Genomic DNA, 21,970 nt, shown 5'->3' with positions numbered 1-21,970 from the left:
TCTTCCTAATGAAACCACAAAACTGAATCTGATGCACAGCATGACACAAACAAAAACAACATACCTCACTGTATCAAGGCAACAGAACCAAAAAAAACCCAAAACAACTGCAGGTAAAAAAATTTAATATTACCAGCACAACAGCTGTTGATACAATGGCAACTTGAACAGAAATGCTTTTTCGCATGATACCCCCTTGCATTCTAATTGGTATAAACACAATCCCGGCATGCTCAGTGGGAAAGTGAGTCAGTACTGCTATCTTGGAGAGACAACCCTCCCATCCTACCATTTATACTAGTCACCATTAGCAGGAAAACTTTAAAAAAAAGCAAAACAAAAAAAATATATAGGCGAGTATTCAATTAAGACTGCAGATCACAGTTACGCACGGCTGCACACAAAGTGCCAATACGGTACCGCAACACCGCTGATTTTCCTTGCCTGCCCGAAGGAGTGCAAAAGGAAATCCGCAATGTTGTGGTAACGGGAAGTGTGCAGCCATGTGTAACCACGATCTGCCGTCTTAATTGAATAACTTCCTATGAGTCTGAACCGTCCACAACAGACCTTCTGGAAAGGACTCTTTTAGCGATAATACAGCAAATAAAATAGCATCACTAACAAACTAAGCAGACCAAAAGTGAAAGCAAACAGAAGAAATAAAGAATGGGGACATAAGGAAAGATTGTGCTTTTCTGTCTTACCATAGGAAACAGAAGCAATACCTTGAGGTAAGGGCCTGACATGAGATGGCCAGGAATAACAATTTGCAACCTAATGTATTCATTTTCTTGTCCTTTTACAGCAACACTAGAGTAAGTAGTAATGCAATAATGTTGAAACAGGTCGTAATCAGATGTTTTATGTTTGCATTATATAGAGCAATGAGAAAGATACACAAAAACGCAGTTTAACTTTATGCAGAAGGAGTTTTGAGAATAGTAATAACCACCACCATTGTTTATTAAGTGGCATAGATTAACATTTTTGTTGTTTAGATTTGTTATGGATATTTCTAAATCCTGTTTAGGAACTTCAGAACTATTGTGTAAGCGATTTGGGTAGTGAAAAAAAATGTTTAAGTGACTATTGCCTAAATAAAAAGCCATACTTAAAAAACAAAAAAAAAAACAAAGTCAAAGCTTACACCTATATTCTCACTTTTCAATCTATCCTTTATGTGAAATATTTGACATTACAAAACCTTTGGACTCTGGGCTCTATGAACTGTCTATATCAATTTCCTTGTACCAAACAGCAGCCTTTTATCCTGAGGAGTTAGATTTTTCTTAATGACCCATGTGTAATTATGTACCAACGTACCATTGACATTGAAGTGGTCAATGCTTTTGATACTCAATCTGTCGAGCGGAATAGGCTGGTCTAGAACTTTGCAGTAGCCGCCTTCTTTCACCACAGACTGCAGCTCTGGGTGTAAAGACGGGTACATTGTACCAACATCGAAATTTGAAGATTTCTGCAAAGTAAAAGGAAGAAAAAAAAAATGAATTCCCAAAGTGTTCAAATTTTATTTAAATACGGTTTAGATTTCCGTATGTTCTTTATGCTTGTGGAGTTTTTACTACTCAGCAAAACTTTTTATTACTTACTAAAATTATTGAATAGAGACTATATAAACAAAATATTGCTTGGCTATAGCATCCCTCCAACAGAGACCGAATTTTCACTGTAGGTGTCCTTTGTTACAATAGTTAAATACAGAGGGCCTGATTCATCAAGGAATGCAAAGTGAAGGAAATTTGCGTTATTTTGTTTTGGTTTTTTTAAATTGGACTGAAATTGCATGTAGGTACACTTGTATTCAAGGTCAATTGGATCTCAAGGAATGTTTCTAGTTGAATACTAGAATAAGTGCGTTCTGCCTGTATGGCACAGGCCGTATGCAGACAGACAACACACTGCAGGATACGCACAATGCATATGTATTTTAAAGTCCCATCAGAACGCATAGATTAAAAAAAAATATTAAAACACATTAACACTTGTTAATACTAATAAAATTATTATTAATAAAAATACAATACAAAGTTTTTTTTTACATGAAATACATATTAAAATGTTCACATAACCTTCTGTACATAAACTGCATTTTTACAGTTGTACTTAATTGCAAACATGTTCTGGCATACATATGTGATCGTCATCACTATCAAGTGGCACTTACGACGGCCCTGTAGCTGGTGCAAATGACACGGCTGAAAATTATGTACCCGAGTGATGCCCAGAGCTTGAATCAGACAGATGTGTGTTTGCTCAACCTCCGCACGCCCTTTCTGTACATTGCCTACATGGATACATGCCTTCCTTGCCCCGTTCCGACCTTGAGTCAGCAAGTCACTGAATATAAAAATGTATTCACAAATGTCTATACTTCACATTTCAAAATGTAACAGGAAAAAAATATATAATATCTATCTATATATCTGAAGTGGGCGTGGCTAACATTAGCACCAGATTTTGTTCCAAAACTGAACACGTTAACTAGATCGTTGAATAGTTTCTTAATTACAGTTTTTATTGCCTAATAGCTCTCAATTGTCAGCTGTGTGCATTTGATACTCATGTGAATATTTTTTAGTTTATTTGTTTGTAAAATCAGGTTTGTGGCTCTGAGGAGAAAAATCTGTAGGAGTGAAGACTGTCCGTGCCATTTTGTTATATGAATTCCACATTATCTAAAAAAATACCACTATTTTTACCACTAGTTTTATTTTAAAAAAGTGGTGGTATCTTTTATAAAATCTTTACCCCCATTCCAAGGACGCTACCCTGATTCTTCCTCTACCGTGATAAGATTTTCCCCCCTTAGTGTTGTTTTTTTATTTAAAATCAAGTAATTTTTATTGTAGAGTGTAGACAAAAGACATAACATAATGAAATAAAACAAATTAAACAAAAAACAAAACAAGATAAAGTTGTATGGCGTAGTTATATGATGTAGGCGGGTGAACAGATGGATACATGGGGAGATATATATATATATATATATATATATATATATAAAAATAATTTATAAAACTTGCGATCGGCTCCCGCTATGAAGGAGCAGTTAGAACTGGATTACATTTTAATAAAGCGGGTATTCGGGAGCTACAGCCATAATGCACAGAGTAATGAGGAGGATGATGACAATTCTGAGAAATCTATTTTAAATAAAGGTCTAGTTCAGACCTGTGTAGTTTGTATTTTGAGGAATACCAGGGAGACCATATGCTTTCATGTCTTTCCATATACATATACCTTTCATGATTTATGGTGTCATTCACAAGAGCTTTCCATCTCTGTAAATCAGGGGCATCTGTTGCCATCCACGTGCGGGTTATAATAACCTTAGCTAGGGTTGGGAGGGCAAAGATATATTGACAACGACCTTTTGAGAAACTTATCATAATACCAAAATAAACATATCTTTGGAGTAAGAGGAGGAACCCCATGCACCGTATTACAGACAAATGCCCATACCTTGGTCCAGAAATCGTTTACTTTTGGCATTGCCATAGCAAGTGCCAGAAGTTGCAATCCGTTGTCCCACACTTTGAAATTGGGAGAAAACATGACTCTGAATACCCAACCAGTGAACATGGAGTATGATAGACTATGTAATATGTATAAATGAATTTGTTGATAGCAAACACATGACGTGGCTTTTTTCAAACTTTTTAGGATATGGGACCATTCTTCCTCTGGCAACACCTCTACATTAAGTTCCCATTTTGCTTTAAGGGATAGTAGAGTATCAGATGCATAATGATAATTTAGTTCTGTATACACAGTGGAGATAATTCTACGTACACCCATATTTTGCCTAAGACACAATGGGAGGGTCAGACCTAATGGATTTACCTATCAGAAGCACCTAGAGTGGGGAAAGTAAAGGCCCCGCTCGATCACCAAGAAAACCAACTAAAGTTCTATCCTCTGTGGCATATAACCTGTCTTGTAAATGTGATAATTGAGCTGCCATATAATAAAATTTAAGATTGGGTAAAGCCAGGCCACCCTCCCCTTTAGATTTACAAAGAGTATTCAATTTAATTCTGTGCCGCTTATCACTCCAAGTGAATGAGGAGAGTAAATAATTAATGAATTGAAATATACGATTTGGGATATATATTGGTGAGTGTTGTAAAGCTTAAATATATTTGGGTTGCATCATCATTTTAAATATATTGATTCTTCCTGTCACAGTCAACGGGAGTCACTTCCAAGTGTGAGACCTGTGCTTAAAGTGATTCCTGATGGGATCAATATTTAATTTAATATAATCTTTTGAGTTAGGGGTAATCCAGATACCGAGGTACTTGAAACGTATCGTCTATTCAAGAGAGATCCCAGGTGGAAACACGGATGGGAGGACACCATGAACTGGGAACATGCAGGACTTATCCCAATTTATTTTTAAACCAGAATAATGGACAAAGTTATCTACAACTGTTAATAAATTAACCAGAGATTCACTTGTATATGACAGAAATAATAGTATGTTGTCTGCATATAAAGCAATGGTATCCGTTGACCAATTGGAAGGCCATGTATACCAGGATGAGCTCGTATCAAGCAGGCCAGTGGTTCAATTGCTATTGCGAATAATGCAGGAGAGAGTGGTCACCCTTGACGGGTACCCCTTGCAAGACTAAACGGGGCTGAAGTATATCCACCTACGCGCACTCACGCCGTAGGTGTGAGATACAGCATTCGGATCCATTGAATAAATGTAGACCAAAACCAAACCTCCTTAAGAGGTTTGAAGGAGGTTTGAGATCCATAGATACCACCGCAGTCCCTGGCTCAGAGACTTGAGACACCTGCAAATGATATACAAGCGACGCAGGTTAGTGGCAGCAGATCTGCCCGGCATAAAACCAGTCTGATCTGGATGAATGATCTGACTTATGACGGTATTAAGTCGGATGGACAGAATTTTAGCGAGTATCTTAACATCCAACTCCAACAATGAGATAGAGCGATAGGAATCAGGATAGAGGAGGTCCTTGCCCTGTTTCGATAAAACTACAATTAATGCTTCAGACATTGACGAGGAAATGGTATTATATTTCAGTAATCTGTTATAGAGAGTTTGAAGTGTATAAAAAAAAAAAAAAAAAAAAAGTAAAATTTTTTTTTGTCCCCCAATTTCTATCGGAATGCCATCCACTCCCAGGGCCTTGTGATTGGGAAAGGAGGCGATTGCAAAGACCATCCTCTTCTGCTTTGAGGGGGGAATCCAGGAGGGCAACAGCCTAGGAAGGTTGATGGGAGTCCAGATATGTATTAATTTGCACCTCTGTATAAGATAACTTGGATTCATAAAGCATACTTTAGTAATTTAGAAAGGTGTTAGCAATACCCATTCCCGTAAAATGTTTTACATGCTTGTGATCAAAGATAGTCATGACTGCCTTATTTACTCCCTCCTCCTGAGCCAGAGAAGCCATATAACTATTACCCATGTCTGCTCAAGTGTATTGGAAATGTCTAATAAATAATAGCCGCCCCTTAGCCTTGTCAAATAAAAAATCCGGCCACTCACTTTGTGCACTCAACCATCCAACCCTTTCCACAATTGTACGGGAAAGCAAGTATTTAGATTCAAGAATCTGGCATTGTTGTTCCAATTCTAACTCCCGGGGGTAAATGTATGAAGCTCCGGGTTCTTCAACACCCGCGAGTTCGGCGTCTTCAGCGCTTAAATTTAAAGCGGCGCTGCCTTGTAAAGGGAAACTTCCCTTTACAAGGCAGCGCCGCTTTAAATTTAAGCGCTGAAGACGCCGAACTCGCGGGTGTTGAAGAACCCGGAGCTTCATACATTTACCCCCCTATGTTTATTAGAATTTTTAGTGTCCACTATTTATTTATTTTTTTAATAAGCGTACCCCACATGAATGCCTTGAAGGCATCCAATATAAGTGTTGGATTGTATCCCTTAGTGTTCTTTAATGATCCACCACTAGTATTACTTGCTATATCTTAATGTCTAACTTCTAAATAAACATTTTAGATTCACCTATAGCCATGAAAAAAACAGCGCAATGGCCTTATGTAATTACATGTTTTGAAGACCTTTTAAAAAAAAGTTACCCGTTTATTCCGTTTAATTTTTGTTATCAGCAGAAAGTCGTCAAAGAGAAGCAGGTATACATCAAGTAGATATGTGCTTTCTGGAAAAAAAAAAATATAGAACATCCATGAAGATATGTAGAGGTTACGCATTTATTTACAGCATTTCTGCGATTTACAATACAGACCTGTCAGGGAGAGTCTTCCCTCATGAAGAAGGTGTCTGTTGGGAGAAGACAGCATATTCTCTACATTGGTTTCTTTGAAACAGTGCTTCAGACCCTAAGGAAAGCGACAATGGTAGATACCTGAATATGATGGGTTTAAAAAGAAAAAAAAAATGCCAAAGCTAAACATAGTAGGTTTTATCACAATGCTGCACTGGGGTGGTAGATGGTATGATGTAGTAAAAAAACTGACTTCTCAACAGGAATTGTGTTGTCCATTTTGTATCCTATTATCCAGAGAATAATAAGAAGCACTGCAGTTGTCACCTCCTCTATATACTAAGGAAAAGTAACATGTGCAAAAAACAGAATGCCAACACAATAAACACAAGCTCAACTGAATCCAAGACCTTCCTATGGTTATATATCCCGTCCTTAACTGTACAGTCTCCATCCAAGCTGACGGAACTGGTGTAATAATGCAAGGAAGACTAGGTAAAAATAATAGTGTCCAGACACAAAGCTGGTAGAGATTTACCCAAATCGCTTATAGTTCTTAAGTTCCTAATTACAGCCAAATGTGTTTCTACCTAGTAATAAAAAAAGGGGGTGAATACTTATTTAATGAATTGGCTGCTTTTTGTAGTTATAATTAAGGAAAAGCTTTAGCGTTATTGACTAGTGGCTAGAATTCCAGAATAAATCCATTTGATTCCATGATATGAACATTTTCAACAGCTACTGCAACAGTCAAACGTATGTGGAATATCCTGTGCTTAGGAGCACGGTGAGGCTCACTCTTCACACACTTCAATATGTAGTACTATATGCCTTTTTTCTAGAGGCAAAAATATATTGAAAAGTAAATTTTAACACACTTTATTATAGCAACAGTTTTCTTTTCAGGATGGTTTGGGTGGGCTCACCTAGGGAATTTAGCCCTGTGCTGAACAGGCTAGGGCTGTGCAACATTATGTCAGTGGGGCCCATGTTGTGGGTTTCCCCATTATACTAAATACCAGTGCAGACTACGAAAGCGGATACTATAAGCATTTGGGGAGTTCTTTGCTTTTTAAATTATTGATTTTACTTTTATTTATTTTTAACAGAAAGACGATATCCATAGACATCATCAAATCGATAATGAAGAGTGTTGTCTTGAGTATGTCACCCCACATGATGATACACTTTAAGTGCATCTTAATAGTCATGCTGGAGTATTTCCATATATTTTGAATTTGCAAGGATTGTGTGTATGTATATTATATAGGAAGTCAATTCCTTCAACTGTCAGTTGAATTCCTTCAACTCTGTCAGAAAAAAATGTAATACTCCACAAAATCCTCATTCTAAAAGTGGATGCCCATGGAAAATAAAAGTTAAGGGTGTCTCTCTAGCACAAATATATATTGTTGAAGGTCATTAGCAAATACATAGTTTTCTACAAAATAATTGTATCCAACTATTTCACTGCTAGGACTGCTAACCAGAGCACAGTACAATATCTGAAATTGAACCCTCTAACACCATCCAGACCAAAGTATGTTCTATGCCAGAACATCCACCACACGTACAAAAAAAACAAAAAACAACACATCGTATGCAGTGAATGGAATTTCTATATATAACATCCATATTAAAGCAGAAATGACAAAAACTAAAAATATATAAACAAACATACATATTTGTACATGTATGTACACTACATACACAATCATATAAAAGCAGGGTGTAGCTCAGGGGCAGGCTGGGTTGGGGGGCAGGGGGGCAACTGCCTCCCTAACTTGGCCACCTGCATTTTTTCTCCTTTAAAATGTTGCCAATAGGCTGCTGAGTTAAGTCTAGCCCCCAGGCTAACATTTGCCAGCCCTCCTCTGGTGTAGCCTGGCTGTGGAGCATGCTAGATGTCTTTGCACAAGCTCCTCTACATCTAGCAGCTAAATTCATCTATTTAAAAATAAATAACCACCATAAACCTATAAAGACTACATAATCCACCATGGATTATACCCTGCAATGTAACCTTTTCTGGGAGACTATGGAATCCAAAACTTTACAACCTGGAGCCAGCCTTGCAGTTGCATAGCTCTCCAGTGGACAGTTCCATTTTGCTAACATCCAGTGTCAGAGCTCACCTACATAGGACATAACAGCGGTGCCCAAATTATGTAACAAGCTTGAAATCTAGATTGGGGAACCATATTAGATAATTTCACCAGTCTAATCTCTGTGGGGGAGGATCCTAAGGAAGCCACAGGCTTGGGCCCAGCTCCAAGTTCCCCATTCAGAGCCCAGCAAATCAAATATGCAGTAGCCACAGTTTGGGCCATCCAGAACAATCACCTGGCAAAAGCAATATATTTTCCAAGCTTATTGGGATGGGAATTATATAAGGGAGATGCCCAAGTTCAGACCTACCACTGGAAACATGGCTTGTGAAGCTACCCTCGGATTCCACACTATAGCAATTCTAAACACCAACAGTGTTTACAGCGACATAAATAATCTGAATTTAAACACAGCAACATGTTAAAAACACAGAAGTACGTATACACAGACTCAGCACAGTTCCGATATGAGGAGTCTGACACTTTAAAATGACGTCACTTTGAACCCCCGACTTACATATTTAAAGCGGCAACGCAACGGACCCGGCGTACGATCATGTAATGCAAGTATGAATTTTACCGTACCAGGATTAGGGTTCTTACATTACATGATCGTACGCCGGGTCCATTGCATTTCCACTTTAAATAAGCAAGCCGTGGTTCAAAGTGACGTCATTTTAAAGTGTCGGGCTCTCCTCATATCGGAACTGTGCAGAGTCTGTGTATACGCAAGTCTGTGTTTTTAACATGTCGCTGTGTTTACATTCTGATTATTTATGTCGCTGTAAACACTGTCGGGTGTTTACAGCATCATGAACACGTACTACACCCATAAGAGGGAGACCCTGGACACTTGATAACCTTTGACTATACAGCAGAATAAAGGGACACTCAAAACCGCTTAAACATAAATATCCTCCAACTGATATTAGAGCCCTTATCGTATGCTGCACACACCTAGATATTTTTGTAGGGAAGCTGCTAAAAATTTCCATAGCCGCAAGCAGACTTAATTACAGAAACTAAGTATCCAATACTAGTTCCATGGATCTCCTTGATAAATTGCTGTACTGAATTGCTGCAATATTAGGGCACAATTACATGTGGAGTTGAGGGAAGAGGATTTCTGTAGAACTACATTGCCCAGCACATTAAAGTATGTGTGGAGAGAAACACTGAGTTAAACCAGGATAATCTGCAAGTCAAGAGGTCTGTTAGCAAGGGAAAACTAATACTAGTTCACAGTAACCAAGTATAGATAGAGCAGTCTATATTTTAAGGAGGAAGTCAAGATATACTTTCTAGAGCATGATTGGCATTAATGGTGTGTGCTACAGGGTCACAAATCATTTCTTAGGGGGCTATTTAATTTTTTTCAGATTTTTCCACTTAAGGATCATCTGTCATCGCAATGACGACAGATGGCTTTTCGGGGCAATTTACTATTGAAGTCATGTCAGGACAGCGCATCAAATATAGCGCTACTACAGAAAGGGCGTGTGAGCAGGTGCTACACTTATAAACTCTGGAGTCTCAGTATCATCTCTTTTAAGGTCTTTAAGAAGCAGACCATGACCCTGCAATATCTAGAGTTAAAACGAACTGTTCCAGGAATCCCACTTCAAAAGACAACTGTCCTTTGAAAGGCAGAACTATTGTTATATGACTTGCATATTAATCATACCTCACATATACATGATATATAAATAAACTCAGTATAATGACATTCCTATCTATTTCTATGCCTTAGAGGGTTGTGGCCTAGCATCTGCTGCAACCCTATTGGTAGGCCATTGACTAATTTGCTGAAGTAAGGAATAAGGTGCACTAACACCATAACTGTGTCAATTACTAATGACAGTACCTTTACAAGGAGTGTCTACAGAGGAGAACTAATAAAGACAACAGCTGAATCTCCAGCTGTATATTAAGACTATGCATTTGCTGATTGCATTCGGTATGTATACAAAATGGGTACCTTTCAATTGTCCTGATTTCCAGTGGTCAATAAGGCATGGCCTCTTTATAAATGGATGTGAGCAGATCAGGATCATGGTCTAAATTGCCTCAGTTATCCAGTTGTGCAGAATAAAAATGTATATTTTTTCATTTTTTTTTTTTATTCAACAAGTTTGATGCATGAACTCAGTTTCATAAAAAGTTATGTTTGTTGCCACAATTGTCCTGTACCAATTTGACAGGCGAGTCACATCACCGTTTATACATGGACATGCCGGCGTTGGCTGAACTGAAATACTATGTGGTGCTGTTGACATTCTCATAATTCGATTGCTATCAGGTTTCTCTAACCCCTCCCACTTCATCTACTGTTCATCTGTGTGAATTCCATTTTGAATAATGATGCCAACAGGCAGAGCCGTAACTTAGAATTCTAGCGTCTGGGGTGAGAAAGACAAATACCGCCCCCTAGCCCTCAATTTTAACCAAATTAACCTAAAATACTCCTAAACTGTTCCCCCCTTCAGCGTTGCGCCCTGGGCGGTCGCCCCTATCGCACAGCCCTAGTTACGGCCCTGCTAACAGGTGCTATGTCCCTAATCAAATGAACCTAAAAATGTAGAACATGAAATGTATAATTTTTTTTTTCCCAAATCAAATATTTTTATTGATTTTTTCCAAACAAAACAAAAATTTAAACATATTTAAAACACTGAAATACCTCTGGTATGAAAAATCTTTTATCTCTCTCCCATAAATAGGGCCACACAATAACATCCTGGAGTTGTTTGAATTTCTGCGACTTATCCAACCATTTCACTTTTCCTTCAAGATCTCCTGGAGGTATGCAAGGAAAATTACAATTATCTGGAGTATCCAGTCACTGTCAAAAAGTGTTTCTGCACATATTTGTGTGTCATAATACCAGACTGGAAAAGCATTTCAAAATTGAACGATTATATTTTTACATTAAAACCAGTGGTGCAAGTAAGGAGGTACAGCTGGAAACATTGCATTTTTAAGAGATTAATTGGCAGTAAACAGGTGTTGTCCACAAACAACACCCCACCCCCCCCCCCCCACACAGTTAAACTCCAGGGGGTAAATTTATCAAGCTGCGGATTTGAAATAGTGGAGATGTTGCATATAGCATCCAAGCAGATTCTAGATATAAATTTATTTTGCATATTCTACAAAATGATAGCTAAAATCCGATTGGTTGCTGTAGGCAACATCTTCACTTTTTCAAAACTGCAGCTTGATAAATTTACCCCATGAACTCCAGATTTATTTATTTATTTTTACATGAGGATAACTCTGGCTGCAGCTCTTTCTCCTCAGAGCACTGCTAATAAGCTCCCTGCGGTGTGACTGCGGAGATTAAAATAAAATTCTAGCGAACAAATTTTAAAGATGCCGATAGAGGAAGTGTGTACGATCAGACTTCCTCTCGGAATATAGCAGTGGCAGCAAGACGGCCGAGCAAGATGAAAATGGGGGAATAGGGGGCACAGAGTCATGACATACTAGTAGGTTAATTGGATGCCACCAAATTGACCCTAGTTAGGGAATTTAGACTGTAAGCTCTATTGGGGGCAAGGATGTGAGTGAGCTCTCTGTACAGCGCTGCGGAATTAGTACTATATAACTATATACATGATGATGATGATAGGACAATGAGAATGGTAATCAGACAAGGGATGAATTGGAAAAATCTTAAAATATATTTATTGGATCATGTTTAAATTTATACCTTTCCTATCATTAATAAAATAGAATTTAAAACTTAACAAGAAGATCACTGAATATAGTAATGGGATAGAAAATATATATACATACACACACAAAAAAACCCAGGGATACTCAGTACAGCATTAAATTATGTGTTTGGAGAGTGCAAACTACTTTTCTATATAAAAACAGATATTAGTTCCACATATTGCAATATATGTTAAGCTGACCAACTTATGCCAAAGTCTTCCCATTCTGATCAGTCCTAACATGATCAAATGCTATGCTATTTTATCTGGTCTAAAGGCTTACCTGCACACCCCATTCTTTACATTAGTTTTTAATATAGAAAAGCAGTTTACACTCTCCAAACACATAATTAATGCTGTACTGAGTACCCCTGATTTTTGTATAACATAATATATTATATTATAATATATTGTATAACATATATACAATAATATATATATATATTACTGGGCGCTTGACAATTACACCAAAAGGGACTGTAATGACACTGTATTCAAATTAATATACTGTAATATGCAGTTGGTTCCCCTTTTGCAGTGATAACAACTTCCACTCATCTTGGAAGACTTTCCACAAGATATTGAAGCGTTTCTGTGGTAATTTGTGCCCATTCATTCTGTAGAGCAGTTCAGTTCATCCCAAAGTTGTTCGATGGGTTTGATGGTCAAGGCTCTGTGTGGACCAATCAAGTTTTTCCACACCAAACTCAAACCATGTCTTTGTGCCCCAGTGCACAAAGCAAGGACTACAGTTATGCTGGAATAGAAAAGGACCTTCTCCAAACTGTTGCCACAAAGTTAGAAGCATAGCATTGTCCAAATTGACTTGGTATGCTGAAGCATTAAGATTACCCTTCACTGGAGATAAGGGGCCTAGCGCAAACCCTAAAAAACAGCCCCTTACCATTATCTCTCCTCAACCAAACTTCACAGTTGGCATAATGCAGTCAGACAGGTAACGTTCTCCCAGCATCGGCCAAACCGAGACTCACCCATCTGACTTCTAAACAGAGAAGCGCGATTCTTCACTCCACAGAACACGTTTCCACTGTTCCACAGTCCAGTGTCGGTATGATTTAGAGCACTCCATCCAATGCTTGGCATTGGTCTTGGTGATGTGAGGCTTGCATGCAGCTGCTCGGCCATGGAAACCCATTCCATTAAGCTCCCACCACACAGTTTTTGTGCTTACATTAATGCCAGTGGAAGTTCAGGACTCTTCCGCTCTGGAATCAGCTTAGTGCTGGCGACTTTTACACACCATGCGCCTTAGCAGTCGTTGACCCTGCTCTGTGATTTTACGTGGTCTTCTGCTTCGTGGCAGAGTTGCTAAATGCTTCCACTTTCTAATAATATCACTTACAGTTGACCGTGGAATATGCAGCAGGGATGAAATTTCACAAACTGTTTATTGCAAAGGTGACATCCTATCACAGTACCACACTTGAAGTTACTGAGCTCTTTAGAACGACCCATTTTGTATCACAAATGGAAACTCTAGGTGCTTGATTTTACACACTTCTGGCGGCAGGTCTGATTGAAATACCTCACTTCAATATAATATATGACTTGTATGTGGAGGGAACAGAGAGTGATAAAGAATATCAAATATAACCGAACAAAAAAGAGTTCATGGTGTGGTGTTGGGTTCACTATAGTCACTGATACTGCACAATTATCTGTTTATATTTGTTTTTTATGAGACGGCAAGAAATCTCTAAAGAATCTCAAGTATACCCGAGGGATTGATCACTTGATATATACCTATACCTACAATCATCTAGTACGCACATTAGCTAACATTTTTATCCCCTCCTTCACTTTTTTTTTTCATGTAGATTTCCGAACTAACCACTAACGTACATGTGGAGTGCATTAATAGAATATTTAGAGACTTTACGGACCTTTTACCGGATTAACGAGTAAAGCGACACGTATTTTATTTGTGTATATACATATCCATATCTATCTATATATCTCTCTAAAGTGTTCCTTCTGCTATGCGAAAGGTATGCCAACAGCATTATATGTTACCAGAACATTTTTGACATTAGATTGGTAGATGGAATATTGTAAAATATTTTCGGTTTTTAGAGTAGATCACAGAGTCTAAAAATCTGGCCACCCCTGCCCTATACCCTTCACCCACTACTATTCCTACTCAAAGTTTATTACAAAAAGAAGGAAAAGGTTGTCCCTGTAAATAATGTGCATCCTTATCCTACCTGGAAACTGACCTAGAGGTCCAGTACCATGAAGGATGAGGAATTTCCATTAGACCCAGCTGTTGACATGTAAAAGGAAACCAGGCCCTAATAACTTACACGCACTGATCTGGTGAGGGGAATCGGGTTGTAATATGTTGAAAGATTTTGTGGATATGATATTAAAACAGATTTTGGCAAGATTTGCCATGGTTTTCACACATTCTTCTTTTGTTAGTAACTAATAACTTTTACCTGTACCTATAAAGATTGAGCAATATACCTTTCTAACATCTATCAATGGGTAAGTTTAGACATATGACATGATAATACACATTGACGCAATTATTTACTTTACAGATATATGCGCTTTGTTTTATTTTAAACATTTAAAGCTGCAATCTGCAATTAGAAAGCACAGGTTTTAGCGTTTTTAATTGTATACTTTTCTTATCTGAGAATCACTGTACTGACATGGCAGGTGTGTCACAGTATAATAAATGTTGAGATCACTGCAGTAGTCTGTAAGAGCATCATAACAATGAAATCAGAATCTACAAAACAAATCTTTCACTCTAAAAACCAAATGTAATTACCGTAAGTGCAATTGTAACTAAATGCAGAGTATGTTTTAAGAAATACAATATTCAAACATTATTGTTTAGTAAAGCGATGTGCGTTATTTCTGCCATGTCAAAGTAACATGGCCACTACACGAAACATGTCTTTTAACCTCACAACAGAAATTAACATGACAGCTCCAGTTCATATCAGCATATCTATATGCAGAGAAATAGGTTTCCTCAGGCCCAGTACCTACTGTCTTTCCGAAAATAAACATATCCAATAATTAGGGTACACAATCTCTAAGTGATTGAATTCTTGTTCATCTATTTGTGCAGTACACAAATACTGCATATGGCTTCTTATTGTGGAGAAAAGTGCATTGTATCCTTAGGGATTCTCAGAACTGATCAATGTCACTCTTAAAAATGCTTATTAAATGGTTCTTAGGGATTAGCACATTATCCTACATTAATCCCAAAATAACATGACCGCTTAGTACAAGTAATTTCTGTTAGGATCTTCCTATCATCAACAAACATTTCGACATACTGTAGCCTGACTATTCGCCTCTGGGACAAAGAAAACTTGAGATACTGGTTTTTGGTGCTTATTCATGAGTTTGGGGTACTCGACCATCTGTTCCTATTAAGCTATGACGTGCATGTACTCTCTCTCTCTCATATATATATATATATATATATATATATATATATATATCCACTAATTCCGCAGCACTGTACAGAGAACTCATTCACATCATTAAGATAGAGGGATCTATCCCTATATCTCTCTATCTACATCAGGGCCGGATTTACCGCTAGGCAACCTAGGCACCTGCCTAGGGCCTAGCGGCTCTGGGGGGGGCACAGCTGGGGGGGACAGGAGTAATTTTAAAAAAAAAAAAAAAAAAAAAAAAAAAAAAATCGGCCCCTCCCCCGACTCGCGCGGGGGGGGGGGGTGCCGCGAGTCGGGGGAGGGGGGGGTGCCGCAAATCGGAGGAGGGGGGGGTCGGGTGCCGCGAATCCCGGCAGCCTCTTCTCCTCAGTGATAGAGAGAGGAGGAGAGGCTGCCGGGACCCGACGAGTGATCACGTGACTCTTTCTCTTTTTTTTTTTTTTTTTACATCTGGACTGACGGAGGAGGAGCAGCGCGCAATAGAAAGGTAAGTAAAACAAGGGACAGAAGTGGTGATGGTGAAGGGGCACAGAAGTGGTGATGGTGAAGGGGCACAGAAGTGGTGATGGTGAAGGGGCACAGAAGTGGTGAAGGGGCACAGAAGTGGTGATGGTGAAGGGGCACAGAAGTGGTGATGGTGAAGGGGCACAGAAGTGGTGATGGTGATGGGCACAGAGGTGGTGAAGGGCACAGAGATGGTGATTGGCACAGAAGTGGTGATGGTGAAGGGCACAGAGGTGGTGATTGGCACAGAAGTGGTGATGGTGAAGGGCACAGAGGTGGTGATGGTGAAGAGCACAGAGGTGGTGATGGTGAAGAGGCACAGAGGTGGTGATGGTGATTGGCACAGAAGTGGTGATGGTGAAGGGCACAGAGGTGGTAATGGGCACAGAGGTGGTGATGGTGATTGGCACAGTGGTGGTGATGGTGATTGGCACAGAGGTGGTGATGGTGATGGGCACAGAGGTGATGGTGATGGGCACAGAGGTGATGGTGAAAGGGCACATGTGATATTGTGAAGGGGCAAAAGTGACAATGAAGGGGCACAGTGTGATGATAGAGGGACAAAAGTGACAAGAGCACATACATGGATTTATGCGTATTATTTTTGCAAACAACTTAAGTAAATATTTCTGCCCTGACTTCAATATTTATTATGTTGTTTTGACCCAACTACTTAAAAAAACGGGACTGCTTGGTAATTATTTAGGGGTGCCTTTTTCTGCAGCAGGGTGGCCTTGCTCTTTTCACATGTTAGGTACGCCCCCAAAGATGCAAGCCACGCCCTCACCTCCTTTGGCGGCGGCACATGCTTTCATATCTACTTAACTATAGGGGTATATGGTAGGCATGCGGCGGCACATGCTTTCACTTCTACGTAACTATAGGGGTATATGGTAGGCTGCAAAAATATAGTGCTATGGATTGTTGCAGGGAGGGGCCCCAAAAACAGTATCCTGCCTAGGGCCCTATGAGGTCTAAATCCGGCTCTGATCTACATATATCTAGATCTATATATTTGCACTACCACCTTCACATCCCCCATAGTGAGGCCAAGGGAGCTGCTGAATACAGACTTTTTTGATGGTCCTGTACTCTCTGGATTACAATTGGTCCTCCTGCTCACAAAGTTGACGAGTGTGGACCAGGTGCCAGAGAAGACATCTCAAAAATTCCTGAAATGAAACTAAACCCTTTCACAACATCAAAAAAACGGACCAAAAAAAATGGAGCTCACTGACAGCTCCCATATTTCTTACTATAAAGCAAAGAAACAGTGCAAACAAACAATTTACAGTCCACCCGAAGGGTTGTGTTGCTCAGCAAGCATTACCATTAGTGATGAGCTGGACTAGGACAAGTTCAAGCTAGACCTCCACAATCCTTATCTCTGTGTCTAAAGTTACAGGACATTGCTCAAATTCTAGTTTTTATATGTAGAACAACTTAATGTAACTCTTATTTGTATGTATGGACAACAGCATAATATCACTTCTTGTGTCCTGTTATTGGATGTAATACTTACACAGCACCTCTCAATTTTATTTTACATGCAATACTAGTATTTGCTTATTTCATATGTTTGGACAACTCATTGTCACTTCTCTTGTGCAACCGTATTCAACTGAACAGTGCCATTTCTCTTTATCTGGAAAGCCTCCTGTGGTCTAGTAGAACACACAAGGTGTTACAGTATATGTCTATTTATATTTTAGGACAGTTATTAATTATAAAAACAAAACAAAAAAGGGAATTGTAATGAATTGGGAGGGACAGACGTTCATTCTTATGAACTGTCAAGTGGAATTTTATAATCTACTTTTTTCTAGTATCAATGTCAGGTAGAATCAATGTTCAGACATGGACCCAGTATTTCTCCTTAGGTCACAAGGTACTATACATCCCATCATACAAAGTGGCACTACGTTCTGTAGCAATGAAGAGTTTTCCAAGTGACACTAGAATGTTGAATGTGATGTGGATTCAGGGATCGCCCCCGTGTCTGCTTTATGTCTGACGGGCAAGTATGTGTCTGGGGGGCAACCAAAACATAAGCAAACTGCTAGTACAAGTACAGGATAGGGTGGGGGTGAAGCCCAAAATATGTATTAAGACTGTACATGTGCTTTAGGTTAGGTTATTACCTTGTTTGAAAGTCTACAATCCATTTAAGTAATAACCAAATATATATATATTGGAGCAGGCATTTGTTAACCAGAACTGTATTGTTCTGGTCTGATAATTAACTTGACTCATATGTAGGGCAGGGCTGCTGGGCAGTGTCAAATGTATTGTTTATGTTCATATAGCAGCAGCTTTACCCCTGGAGACAGCAGTGTCAACAGAAAAGAGCTTGAGTATGGCAATAATCAACTGGTACACACAATAGAGCAGCAGATTAATCACTCAAACTGCACAGTAAAACAAGTCTCACATTGGCAAATTTAGCCCATAGATTATTGTTAGTAGCACCGAATATACTCTGTATTGTTCTTACTATAGCAGAATATAATCATATAAGATAGAAGACATTATAAAAACGAAGTAAAAGCACATTTTAATTGCCCTATCCCCTCCACAATACAAAGTCGCATCACTTACTTAATGAGTTTTCAACTTTTTCCTTCACAGAATAGATTAATAATTTCTCTGCTGCATCAGTGCTTCTTTTCCATATGTTCTTAAGGAGCAGCGGATAGCGGGTCAGCCGGTGTAATGGTGCTACCAGCAAATCAGTGAGGTGCAGCCGTCTACACAGCTCATGTTGTTCACACCACTAAAATACATGAAATACAACATGTAGCACCAGGACTAGTGTGGTGAATGCTCACAGCTAGAGAAAATAATGTGACAACGCTATTCATAATCTAAGATAGGATTAGCCCTGAGTGCACCAAGTCTAGTGTTGTGACCATTGCATAGATAACCCTTAAAGGGGACTATTGTGCCAATTAATGTAGCTACTAGTATGTTCTGCACAGTAAAGTATGATAATAATGAAAAAGAAACATTACTTTTAAATATGCTGCAAAATGTTCTCTTGGCTTTAGGGTCTCCAGGTAGATGACCGCTGACGTGTAATTGAGGCAGTAGATCTGATGAGTCAAGCAGATATTATTCTTGAAATACTGCAACATCAAAAAGGAAATAAAAAGTTTAGGCAAGTTTCAGAAAAAATCAACATCTATAGAAATACATTTGATACTGGATTGTTGACAATTCTTTTGTTGTGTGCCAGAGAACGTTCCAAAAGAAAAGTTATTAAATGGGGATTAAAAAAAATGCAGTTTCTTTGAGAATCATAGTGTTTTTTTTCCCTTTCATTCGTTTAGCTTATAAGAAACATTGGGCATGACACCTTGTCCCTTTACACAGCTTCTGAAAACCTAACGTATCGTCATGACTTTCAGTTGTGAAGCTCTATTATATATCCCATTACTCGTTGCTCATATTTATTATACTGACCTTTGTTAGCAAATCTGCCAATGATAAAGAGTGGGAAGCTGTAGATCCAAATTCCCTGCTTTCAATGGTGTAAAAGAGGCTGGTAGCAAAATTCAGACTTTCCTAGTTAAAAAAAACAAAAATATTTATCATCATGCTTCTGTTTATCTAAGAAAACACAAATACTAATCCAGAAGTGACAACAGTTACAATTTCAATGTTTTTTGTTTTATTTTTGACTAGGAACTATTACAGTCCCTTTATCATAATCCCACATCTTCCAAGACTCCCAAAACCCAAATTATTGAACTAATCATTTTCCAAAATGTGGAAGTTTATCACTGACTCTCTGGATGACCCAGTCAAACGCAATACAAGTAAATGTATCATCTGAAAAGGACTGTATACTAATGTAATATTGTTGTCAACAGGAACACTTAAGTGAAATAACATCTTATATTAGATTATTATCTTTTGGCAGGAAAAACATTTACCTGATTCAAATCCTCTAAATTGCCAAAGAGCCTAACCGTGTCCACATCCAATAGATGATCATTGCTCTGCAAGTGCTTTAGTGCATTAAAAAATATCTACATAATATAAAACAGAGAAGTGAAGCATTCAGATCAGTCATCATTAATAAAGTGTCATCTCTTATGTTTGTTACATAATATACAATGACCTCAAAATATATAATCTAAAACAATAAAACATAATGCATTCCTTAGCGTTGTCCAGGCACAAAAGCCACCATGGTGTATACATGCATGCAACATTTCTCTTAATCGTTAAATGAACAAGTATAGAGCATATAATGGGTCTCATTTACCATTCTGAGTATATCTGGCTTTTTTGCAACTTGTCAAAACGATTTTGTGCTATGGGGAGGTCGGAACAAATTTAAAATGTGAGGACAGATTTAGAGTTTAGAGGGAGTGCAATCTAGTTTAACTAAATTGCAGAGTAATAATAAAGCTTCCCAGTATTCATGCTACATGCAAAAAGTAGGCAGTATATCCCTGCATACAAAAAATGCATTTACACCCCTTGTATCGCAACATGGTTAGTCCAGGTGAAAACTTACACCCTAAAGTTGCTCCAAACACAAATAAGGTTCACTATCTGTATTTTATGAACATCAAGATATAGGAAAACAAATCTGCAGAATCAGTCTGGTCATATTATATTGACATAGTAAAGACTCTTATAGGACAAGATAAAAAAAAATGCATTTTTATCTATATTTTTTTTTATAAGTTTATATATTTACACTTTTTTATATATTTTTACCCATTTTTGCACGTAATGGTATTTAGGGATTGGTATTCCTGTAACAGTGACAGCCATTAATTTTTTTAGGATTTCATAAATGTTATATTTATTACATTATTATTGTATCTCACACATGATATGCTGGTATTATATTTAATTTTTTTCCTATTTTGTTCCTTTTATGTTATATCTCATTATTTGTTCTACTAAGGAGAAGCATTTTATATCTCTCTTAAGAGTGCTCACCACATCATTATATTATGACAAAGCTGGATAATTAGTTAAATAGTTCTAAAGGAAATATTTGCTTATACAAATAAAAGGAATGAAAACCTTTTTATTTATTATTTTAATTACGGTATGTATTTTCTAACTCCAGGAACCCAACATCAGAATTAGGTTTTCACTGTGTACACTTATCCAGTGGGGGGCTGCTGCAGTGCTAGATTGCAGCTCCTCTAGTCCTGAGTCCAAGGCCCAGAGATTGGAAGCACCGCAAATCCTCTATTCTGTTGGTTTAGTGGGGGTTGCTATAGAAATCCATGGAGGACTTGTCGCTGTTCGGCTACCATTCGCTCAGTCCCAAGTCCAAGGACCGGAAAATGGCAGTGCCAGAGGTCCTCTCAAATGTTTCAGAAGAGTTCTAATGAATTTAAAAGGTGCATTGCATCCACGAGGCCAAACACCACAGTGAAGCCCAATTGCTGTCCCAGAAATGTGGCTCCCAACCTTCTGGAGAGAAACTTGGATCGGATGGTGTGCTAAACCCCAATGACCAAGGTGGTCACAACTGGGGACACCATATTAGTGTCAGTTGACATACAGACAGTGAGTAGCAGGTTTAAGTGCTGCAAGCAGTAGTCATTGACTACTACCCAAAAAGTGTAGAGGAGTAGGGTGACATTGTAAGTCCATCCTCTCACAGGGACCCTGCTCCTTCCACCATCTAATGTTCCATCCCTGGCTTTCCATTTGCCTCAATTGAATACACAGATTGTAACACTGCCTCTGTTACAAGTAGCTCCAACTTCACTAGAATATTCACACATGATCAGCACATCCTATTACTATTTCAGTGATATATATTACCAGTGTCTAGAGAGAAGTTGACAAGCAAGGGCCATATGCATTTCTCAAGAATATATTTTACATAGTACACTATTTTCTTCTAAGTGAAAATATGTCAAACTGCAGCAGTCGTTTCACTCTGTGCTGTAAATAAATATGCTGGA

At 38.4% G+C, this 21,970-nt stretch overlaps 1 protein-coding gene across 1 annotated transcript in view; it reads right to left on the bottom strand.

Annotated features, from left to right (window-relative positions):
* PLEKHG7 (pleckstrin homology and RhoGEF domain containing G7) overlaps positions 1-21,970 on the bottom strand; it is a 62,684-nt gene that overhangs the window by 4,242 nt on the left and 36,472 nt on the right. The window contains exons 9-16 of the mRNA XM_075209393.1: positions 19,961-20,056; positions 19,488-19,589; positions 19,037-19,150; positions 18,624-18,798; positions 11,037-11,152; positions 6,270-6,363; positions 6,103-6,182; positions 1,327-1,480 (exon numbers count right to left, since the gene is read on the bottom strand). Of these exons, the coding sequence (XP_075065494.1) occupies positions 1,327-1,480; positions 6,103-6,182; positions 6,270-6,363; positions 11,037-11,152; positions 18,624-18,798; positions 19,037-19,150; positions 19,488-19,589; positions 19,961-20,056 (931 nt within the window). The remainder of the gene's footprint in view (positions 1-1,326; positions 1,481-6,102; positions 6,183-6,269; positions 6,364-11,036; positions 11,153-18,623; positions 18,799-19,036; positions 19,151-19,487; positions 19,590-19,960; positions 20,057-21,970) is intronic.

This window comes from Mixophyes fleayi, chromosome 4 (genome assembly GCF_038048845.1).
Source record: "Mixophyes fleayi isolate aMixFle1 chromosome 4, aMixFle1.hap1, whole genome shotgun sequence".
Classification (NCBI taxonomy): Eukaryota; Metazoa; Chordata; class Amphibia; order Anura; family Limnodynastidae; genus Mixophyes; species Mixophyes fleayi.
This window is presented reverse-complemented; position numbering and strand designations above follow the sequence as displayed.